Source organism: Planococcus citri, chromosome 5 (assembly GCF_950023065.1).
Source record: "Planococcus citri chromosome 5, ihPlaCitr1.1, whole genome shotgun sequence".
NCBI lineage: Eukaryota > Metazoa > Arthropoda > Insecta > Hemiptera > Pseudococcidae > Planococcus > Planococcus citri.
This window is the reverse complement of record NC_088681.1, coordinates 59,185,554-59,195,796: the sequence shown is the minus strand read 5'-3', so window position 1 is coordinate 59,195,796 and position 10,243 is coordinate 59,185,554. Positions and strand designations below refer to the sequence as shown.

The window sequence follows — 10,243 nt, the reverse complement described above, 5'->3', positions numbered from 1 at the left end:
ACAGCGATCCGCGCATTTTTCGATAATTTTCTCGCAAACGGGAAGTTTTTGATTTTTGGATATTTTTATTTTGAAAAAAAGCTGGTCATAAAACCACTCTTGAGGTGTCCCCTCCAGAATCGGCTCAAATGTGAATGAATTCGTTAAACAGGTCGAGTATAACACACAGCTCGATTTTTAGCTGCCCTGCATCATATTAACGCCTTCTGGAGTAAATTGAAAATGCTGGAGAAATTAAAAAATGGTTCTGGAGGCTCCGGAATGGCTGGAAATGGCGAGATTCGCCCTCGTGGGGTTTTTTTGGACGAAATACAGCGATTCGCGCAAATTTTGAACATATCCTCGCAAACGGGAAACTTTTGATTTTTTTGGATTTTTTATTTGAAAAAAACTGGTCAAAAAACCACTCTTGAGGTGTTCCTCCCAAAACCGACTCAAATGTGGATAAACTTGTTAAACAGATCGAGTATAACACACAACTCGATTTTTAGCTGCCCAATTTCATATCCACGCCTTCTGGAGCAAATTCAAAATTCTGGAGAAATTGAAAAATCGTGCTGGAGGCTCCAGAATGGCTGGAAATGATGAAATTTGGATTTGGGTAAATAATATTAGTTTTGAGACTTATTTTGACCATTTTTACTGATCAAGTACGTACTTTTTTTTAAAAAAAGCATAAATCTCCAAAATCAGTCAATTTTGAATTTTCAAAAATTCGCCACAAATCTAAAAATGAACTTGGGCAGCTGAAAATTTGGTTTTGTTGGTTTTAGACTATACTCTTTCCAAAAATCGCGGTCCCGTTCAAATCGGAGTGTGACACCTCAAGAGGTTCCCTTGTGAGTGAAGTATCAGGTAAAAGTGAAGGTCTCCACTGAATTCGGTCAAAATCCTCGAACATTTTCCTCAACACTCCACCCTCCTGGTGTTTATGGAGCTAGGATACGAGTAAGGATGACTTTCGTTATAGATCTTGGAATTTTATTGCCTAAAATAGACAAATCATAAATTGAACAAATTTTTGTTATTTCCAAAGATTTTTGGACATACCTACAAACCTTCTAACCAGTTCAAGAGTTTGATGAGTGAACGCGGATTTAAAAAAAAAAACAACTTAACGAAACTAATTTTTTATGCACAAATATTTATTAATTTTTTCCAAAATCAAAAAAAAATATATCAACAATTTACAACACAGATTCACCTTATTTTGTAAGTACTGCAAATTAATTAAAACTAGTGTAGTAAAAACAAGTGTCAATATACATATATACGAGTCGGAGTAGAGATAAATTCAGTTGAATAATTTCACAATTATTTAACGTTTAAAAATCAAGGTTTTTACATTTGGACAATCGAACAGTCAGTAGATTTTGGAAATCATACCATTCATCGGCGTTGTCAACTACATCGTCGATAAATACACGGAATTCTTCAAAGTTGTTGGCAATTAAACAAACGATAATACGATTATTTTTATCGACAAGAGTTGATCGCAGCAGCTGCTTCTTGAAAGTCTTCGCTATTCGTACTTCGCGCCAACAAAAGTCCACCAAATCGTTCAATTCGTCCAACATCCCAAAACTAAGTAAATCGCTACACAAGAGACGCACATTTTCACTTTCAGCTAAAATGTTATCCTTGAACTGTGCAATTTCTTCTTCGTTTTTAAAGCAAAGTTTCATTATTTGACTCAAATCTTGACTTCGGGTGCCTTCGATCAAATGAACCCAGCAGTTATGCCAAAATGCGCTCCTCTGCTCAAAAGTACCACAGGATATAATAGTCAACAGGAAGCCAACGAAACGTCTACTCCTCAAACCAAACATTTGTTCAAAAATTGTCGTGTCGGATAAAATATATTTGACTATGGTTGGTTTTAAATTAGGCGGGACGCTGTTCCAAATTTCCGAACTATGATGCAACCAAATCTTGGGTACTATGGTCGCATAAGGGTAGAAGAATTCAACTCCTTCAAGTTTTAACATGTTAACAACCAGTTTCTCAAGAGTGCTTTCGTTCATTCTGTCTCTAATATACCACCACGCCGGTAAAACTAACCAGCAACCACGGTTTCGTTTCTTCAACAGCTCCAGTATTAATAGGACACCATTTGTATTTGCAAATTCATCGAGCTGTTGACTGTTCAGTTTTGATAGCACGAATGTAACTAACAATTTCGTATCACGTTTGCAAGTGTCTATGGCTTTTCGCATTCGATTTTCCTCAGATACCCGATTCCAGAAATACTCGAGAGATGGTCTATTCGCAACCATGTGATGGTCAAGCATAACTTTGTCAACAGAGCTGTTTCCTTGGTTAGGTATCTTATTCGTTTCGTTTCTGAGACAGCATATCCAATAATACAATTGCGGGCAATCACCAAAGTCGATACTATTCAAGTCAAACCTCTCACATACAGATGGCCAAATTCGTCTGATATCGTCTTCGAAAAAATACGTACAAGCTATGGCGAATTTCTCAGCCTCACTAAGTCCATCACAATACATCATACGTTCGGCTGTTCTGGCAAAGTTGAAAGTGCCATTGTAATCGAGGATGAAATCGTCAAACACTTCCAAAATTGAATTTTTATGGTTGCGGTGCAATTGGAATACACTTCTGTTGTGATTAGTAAGCCATGTAAACGCTGAAAACCCAAATCTAGGCAAATATTCATCGATAAAATCATAAATTGACGATGGCAAATCTGGGAGCACAAATTTTGACGGGATATTGACCCAACTGAGTGGATCAAATTTTTCTATGGTGCCGTTCATGCGATACTCACGTATTCTATTGCACCAGATTTCCAGGCTGACGGCGATGGCAGATAGTTCTTTCAACGAGATGGGGGTTGGTTGAGCAATATCGTAGATGACAGGTAGTATTTCAGTCATTTCAATGGTTCTTGATTCCGCGCTGACACAAATTCTAACCTATAGAATCGTAACGAGCGAATTAATGCGATGAAGCGTGCAGCTGGCAGGTTACGATTAAAGAAAATAAAAAAAGTTACGTTTTAGTATGAATAAAAAATATTTCGAATTTTTTCCTGAATCCCCAATATAGCGATTTCAGAGAAGCCTCCAGAGTCAATCAATTATAACTATTCGTCAACGTGATAGGGCCATTCCATGCCAAATCGTGTACTGAGAGGTCATCAAACGATGACGAATGACGCAACCCCGACATTTTTTCGATTTTTTTGGCGGAACTGTATGTGGAGCTTCAAAGTTCTCCAAAATGGCCGAAAATGGAACATTTCAGTTGCAAATTGCTCTGGTTGTAAGTGTAGTCGAGGAGCCCGCATAAGGCTATTGCAACCCACCCCCCCCCCCGTCGATCCTCTGGGACAACTTTTTTCTTGAAGGAGTAGTCCTAAGGAATATTTCTAGCCCTTGCCCTCAAAAAAAGTGGCCCTACTTACAAAATGGCGGCCATTTTGATTGACAGGTCAGCTGAAATCGCAGATTTTGCGTTTCAACATAGGACTTGCACGAATTTTTTTAAACCGTACAAAGGTAGATCGAAAGAGCAGGCAAAAATTTATCACCTGTCAAAATTTCAAGTGCTAAAGTGCCTTTTTCGATTTTTGGTGAATTTCTGAAAATCAAATTTAGGCCAAAAATGAGAAAAAAATTAAAATTTTACCAAATTGACCGAGAAAGCTGAAACTTGGGATATACCTCATTTTCAACATGCTGAATCGATTGAAAACTGTTTCAAACCGTTTTGAGCAGTCTTAGAGCCTCCAGCAGATTTTGTAAACTCGAAATTCCAACAAAATTCCATCAAATGGAGTTGGAAAGTCGAAATTCATTCTGCAAACTAATTTCAATACGTTATGAAGTTGACTGCAGGTGGATTTCAAGTCGTTTTGGAGCATCCGGCGACTTTTTGAGAATTACTGGAGCCTCCAGTAGATTTTTGTAACTTGAAATTTCCCAAAATTTCATCAAATGGAGTTGGAAAGTCGAAATTTACTCAGCATTTAATGTCTTTCGGAGCCTCCAGCGAATTTTTGAAAATTACTGGAGCCTCCAGTAGATTTTTGAAACTTGAAATTTCCCCAAAATTTCATCAAGTGGAGTTGGAAAGCCGAAATTCATTCTGCAAATTAATTTCAATACGCTACGAAGTCAACTGCAGGTGGATTTTAAGTAGTTTTGGAGACTCCAGTACTTTTTTAAAATTACTAGAGCCTCCAGCAGATCTTTGAAACTTGAAATTTCCCAAAATTTCATCAAGTGGAGTTGGAAAGCCAAAATTTACTCAGCAACTAATGTTTTTTGGAGCCTCCAGCAACTTTTTGAAAGTTACTGGAGACACCACCTTTAAAACTTGAAATTCCCACAACATTTTATCATACAGAGTTAGCAAGCTGAAATTCACTTCGCAAACTAATTTCAATACGATATGAAGTCGACTGCGTGGTGATTGGTGGTTTCAAATAATTTTGAAGTTTTTAGTTTTCAGATTCTTTTTGGAAATTTCAAAGTCGGTGGAGGCTCCAAAACGACTTGAAATCCACCAGCAGTCGACTTCGTAGCATTTGGAAATTAGTTTTCAGAATTGAATTTCGGTTTTCTATCTCCATTTGATGAAATTTTGGGAAATTTCAAGTTTCAAAAATCTACTGAAGGCTTCAGTAATTTTCAAAAAGTGGCCAGAGACTCCAAAACGACTTGAAATCCACCTGCAGTCGACGGAAAGCCGAAATTCATTCTGCAAACTAATTTCAATATGCTACGAAGTCAACTGAAGGTGGATTTTATGTAGTTTTGGAGCCTCCAGCGACTTTTTGAAAATTATACTGAAGCCTCCAATAGATTTTTGAAACTTGAAATTTCCCAAAATTTCAAAAAGTCGCTAGAGGCTCCAAAATGACTTGAAATCCACCTGCAGTCGACTTCGTAGCGTACTGAAATTAGTTTGCAGAATGAATTTCGGCTTTCCATTTCCATTTGATGAAATTTTAGGAAATTTCGAGTTTCAAAAATCTGCTAGTGGCTCCAGAACTGCTCAAAACAGGTTGAAACAGTTTCCAATCGATTTGGCATGTTGAAAATAGAATGTGTCCCAAATTTCAGCTTTCTTGGTTAGTTTGGTAAAATTTTGATTTTTCCCCCCATTTTTGGCCTAAATTTGATTTTCAAAAATTCACCAAAAATCGAAAAAGGCACTTTAGCATTTGAAAATTTCGGCTGACCGGGCAATCAAAATGGCCGCCATTTTGTAAGTAGGGCCACTGTTTTTTTGAGGACAAGGGCTAGAAATGTTCCTTAGGACTCCCTCTACAAGAAAAAAGTTGTACCAGAGGATCGACGGGGGGGGGGTGCAATAGATCCTTATGCAAGCTCCCCGACTAGTGGTATAGAATTTTTTTCAAATTGTAGTACTTTGAGAGGTTAATCGACGAGTTATGCCAAAATCAGTGTTGGCACTTTCAAAAACCTAAAAGAACCGATTAAAAAACTTATGATTTAAATGAAAAAATTCTCAGTTTTAGTCCTTTTTATGTAGAATACCTAACAGTTCAAAAACTGGACAGACATTTTTTTTTTCATTTTCAAGAAAAAAATTTACAAGTTTGGCACTTATTGCAAAAATACCATTAGAAACCTAGAAAATGAATATTTCTGAAATTTTTGAAATATTTCACCAACATGTAAACAGACATGCGAAAAATCTCTTTCCCCCAATTTTTTCCTATGAATTTAAATGGTTTTCTTTTCATTTGTTTAAAACGGCGCCATCAACGGCGGCGAAATTTTTTCCATGTTTCACCCATAAAATTATAGCACGAAAAATGGTATTTCTCATCAGTTGGTTGATAAATTGGTGGCCAGGCGGATTTTTTTACATGTTCGTCTACACATTGGAAAAATATCTCAAAAAAGCGAAAATTTTATTTGTTCACAATGCGTTTTGATCCTAAGAATTTTCCCTCTAGTGAGATAACTTTGAGGTGGGGGTATCCTGTTCCCCTTCAAATGCCCAATTGATATGAAAATAGACCATCAGCATCATGCATCAATGCCGTGACGTAGGTCGGAGATCATAAAATGTTTGACCAACACATCAGGTGAAGATGCAACAAAGGTTGAGAATGCATCATGGCGGCGGTTACGTTAATATTCCATAGTCTCTTTTTACACTTGGATATAATATTAGTAACAAAAGACACATTAAATAATAGGTACATTAAAACTGAATATCACCCATACCAATTAGGTAAGTAATATAAACAATCTTGTAATGATCATACCTTGATTTCTTTGAAACTCTAACGAAAAGAAAACATTAAACAGTTAAACACGTAACACTTTCTTAGAGCGATATCAACATATGCATTTAACCATACAGAATCGGAACTAATTATAGACACTGGAACTACAAGATGAACAACTGGTGGGCACAGACCTTAGGGGATCCTGTAAAAAGTTCTCCCATTCCCCTACCACGCCAACACCAGGCGTCGCGTCGTCCAGAAGGGAAACGACGATCAGCGCCTCTACAGGGACCGTTTGGAAAAACTTTTCACGAAATTTGATTCCCCTTACAGCTGTGACCTGCAGTTGTGCATCTTGTAGTTCCAGTGATGTTCCAGTGTGTATAGAAATAATTACACGACTTACCTACTTTAAGTTTCGATTAAAATTACTCATGAATGAGTGTGTAGCTGCGTACATTGCATAACATACTGAAAATATGTCACTGTTTTTAGGCTTTCAGACGATGTTTAATTTAAAAAAAAATTTTTGTTCTTGAATCTTGTTTTTGCATCATTTTATATGATTTTAAGGCTTTTCCATTCAAGTTTTGACAAATTTACAAAAATTTCACTACATTGAGTCAATTTTTAATTCATCTTAACACTTACTTTCTTCAAGTTTTCATATCATTTTTTTACGAGTTTGAACATAATTTTTTTCAGGTTTTATATCATTTTAACACTTTTTTGTACACTCTTTGCAAAGTTTTAACAATTTTCATTCATTTCAATTTTTGTGTGTGTTTTTACTTATTTCATATTTTTTACATCTATTTTCTGGAAATTGTTGCCAATTTTCACTACTGAATTTAATGAAATAGATACCTATTTCATTAAATTCAGTTAATTTTCATTGATTTGGATACTTTGGTTTCGACGTTTTAGCGATCATTTTGAAACGTTTTCACTCTATTTTTCAGACAATTTTCACAAACTTCTACCATATCATTGATTCATTTCAAATGTTTCCTTCGTGAGTTTTTACAAAATTTTACGAGTTTTCAACATTATTATTTTCTTGCAATTTTGTCCAAGTCTCATTAAAATTAGATATTTTGTTTTTGTCGATTTTCAACGACCATAATGATATTTCTGCATTTTTCCTGTTTTCCATCATTTTCATCAACTTTAATCATGTTACATTTCCATTAGGTACCTACGTATTCTTAAACACTTAGCGGATTCAAACAGAACAGATAACGAATCAGTTCCCCTTCCTAAACTTACATAGACCACTATTGCCACGAATACGTCGAACGAACAGTCTACACAATAAACGCGAGGTAATTTAATCATATTTATTTACTCAATTCCAACAACAAAACATTCAACACCGAATAAATAGCTCTCATGAAAGACTGAAAAAATCTCAAATTTATGTCAAACATTCCACAGGCTCTCACCATGACTAGATTTTGATTCAGACACAGAGCAATAGCGAAAGTCTTTCTAAACCGTAGACTCTGCAGATACCAAGGAATATCTAGCATGTTATCCATTATGGTAGGACCCTGTGAAATACATCAGACATAATAAATATTAAGAGCAGTTAAAAGCTCAAATTTGCATACATAAAACGATCGCTTACTAGATCAGAGATCATTTGAGCATTGTAACAGTAGATGAACAAGGTCACAATCATCACAATCGACATCGTAGCCATTTTCGAAGCCAATAACGAATCGTTAGTTTTCTACAAAAAATAATAATTATGGTAATACTTCGTAAGAAAAAATATTTACCTATGTGAGTAGGTACGTCACAACTCGTAGCTTTTTTCATCGTAGGTACGTAATTCATTCCTCACCTCAACAATGGTAAAAAATGCGGTCATAGATAAAGCGCAAAAAATCCCAGTAACGTTTATCATCACCATCCAATGCACCAATCGTGTCACTTCGATAGCAAATCTATACGTAAAAATCAATCAATTCAAATAAAAAATTGTCCAACCAAAAAACACTCTTGAAGACGAAACAGGAAACATACTCCCTGATAAACTGCTGATGCTTCAACAACTCCAAAAACTTGAGTAAAATATCCCGATCGAACTCATTCCTCATCCTGACGAAATTATCCCCCGAATTCCTGCTATTCAATTCGATAAACAGATACGTATCGTTGGCCAACTGCTCCGATTTCTTGGTCAGCACTTGAGCGTGAATTTTAACATTGAACGTCAAAATGGTATAAAACAACAACAACATGATGAGCGCGTGTAAAGTACAATAGTACAGGAAAGCTTGAGCTATATTTGACCAAAATAACTCGAAATGAGTTTCGACATTCCAACAAACGTGTCTGAACACAGAATGCTCCAAAGTACCGCAAGAATACCAAAATGGCGTCACGTAAGAATACTTTTCGCTAACTTCGACCGAATTGAATTGCCCAGCCAGGACGGGAGCGACGGTGAAAATAATAGCCACGTAATACCCGATAAAAACTTTTAAGATGACCGATCTCATAAACTGCTCCATTATTGGCTCGGCTTCCAACCACTTGGAACTGTTTTCACGCAATTTGGCGATTAGTTCGAGTACCAGAGTCATCGATATCTTGTAGTAGGTCATCATGGCGATACAATTAAGCTGAGTTGTCAATTGACCGAATTGGATGGCTATTCTGATCAGATCATCCGTCGTAGCCACTCCGACCATCATACCGAAGGTATCTACGATTATGAATCCGAAGTACACGATGAAGAAAGGGATACCGAACTTCTTGTACTCGGGATTTTCCAATACACCCATAGTTAGTAGGAATAGATCGATGAAATGATCGAATATTTTCACTGCCATCTTGAAAAAGTTTATCTATAAAATGTTGAACTGCAACGAAGAACGCAGTTAACTCAGGAATAACTTCAAATAGGTACCTATAAGTGAAGTGTTGAACGGGTTCAAGGTAAATTAATTTTCTACACGAGGACGAATTCGAGTATTTACACGAATGCACTTCGATACACGTCAATTACTTAACCAAGTAAACGAAATAATATAAAATTTCTACTCATATGGGTGACAAATGGCGTATTAAAAATTTTGGAGAACTTCGATGACTGCACGAAGGATTCAACAGTGGTGTGATTTCATCACGTACATAGGTACCTTACTTAGCAAGTCAAGTGGCAAGTTCAAGGCGAATTTTTTCGATATATTTTGCAAATAAGTACCTACCTATGTATGTAGGTACTTTGATTGCTGCGCATCAATTTTTCAAGCAATGAACTTTTACCAATTTGAATGATTATTTTATTCATAATTTATCGTCCTTTAACGGTCGTATAGTCGCGTACATAAGAAATATACTCGTATTAAGCACGTGAACATAACTTTAACAGTTAATTTTCACGGTCTGGGTCAATAAAATACAATGTAGGTGTTATTGTAACAAATAATTTCCGTAATGACGGGGTTCCAACTCGATGTAGCATGATCGAATTGAAATTTAATTATTTTCTCGGAATACATACTCGTAGGCCTGCATAATGTACATAGATATGGTTAATTGCGAACCAAATTTCATATTTTTACGTAGGTTATCATTTTCTATACTTCGTAATGATTGAATAATTCATCTAGTTGGTCAAATAAATGCTAGATCAATTTTTGCGCAAGATTAAGCAATTTACCATTTGACGTATTATTCATATTTTAGGAACCACTGTAATAGCGTAATAATAATTTGTCACAAGTACAAACTGATGAAAATAAAATTGGGTAAAAAAAGCGTTCCGGTTCTTTGAATGCAGAACAGAAGATGAACGAGTACATTATTTTGTCTCTTAATTAATGTCAAGGTCGGACAAAACCCTCTACAAAATATGTACTGCATTTCTAAACATTTTTTGGTTTGCGTCTATTTTTGGGAGGAGAAGAAGATCGGATCAGCATGAAAAATGAAAGTCAAAGTATTTTTTTCAAGTCCCAAAAACAACAAAAAAATATTTTTTTGAGAAAATTC

At 36.0% G+C, this 10,243-nt stretch overlaps 2 protein-coding genes across 2 annotated transcripts; both read right to left on the bottom strand.

Annotated features, from left to right (window-relative positions):
- Positions 1–1,132: 1,132 nt before the first annotated feature.
- LOC135847439 (uncharacterized) lies at positions 1,133–6,438 on the bottom strand. The gene is made up of 2 exons (XM_065366963.1): positions 6,272–6,438; positions 1,133–2,939 (listed from the first exon to the last, which is right to left on the bottom strand). The coding sequence occupies exon 2, from the start codon at positions 2,898–2,900 to the stop codon at positions 1,326–1,328; it is 1,575 nt and encodes a 524-aa protein (XP_065223035.1). The 5' UTR covers positions 2,901–2,939; positions 6,272–6,438; the 3' UTR covers positions 1,133–1,325.
- Positions 6,439–7,512: 1,074 nt separating this feature from the next.
- LOC135848412 (uncharacterized) lies at positions 7,513–9,078 on the bottom strand. Its single transcript, XM_065368315.1, has 5 exons — positions 8,267–9,078; positions 8,085–8,187; positions 7,866–7,970; positions 7,681–7,788; positions 7,513–7,542 (listed from the first exon to the last, which is right to left on the bottom strand). The coding sequence occupies exons 1-5, from the start codon at positions 9,076–9,078 to the stop codon at positions 7,513–7,515; spliced, it is 1,158 nt and encodes a 385-aa protein (XP_065224387.1).
- Between the last annotated feature and the right edge of the window lie 1,165 nt (positions 9,079–10,243).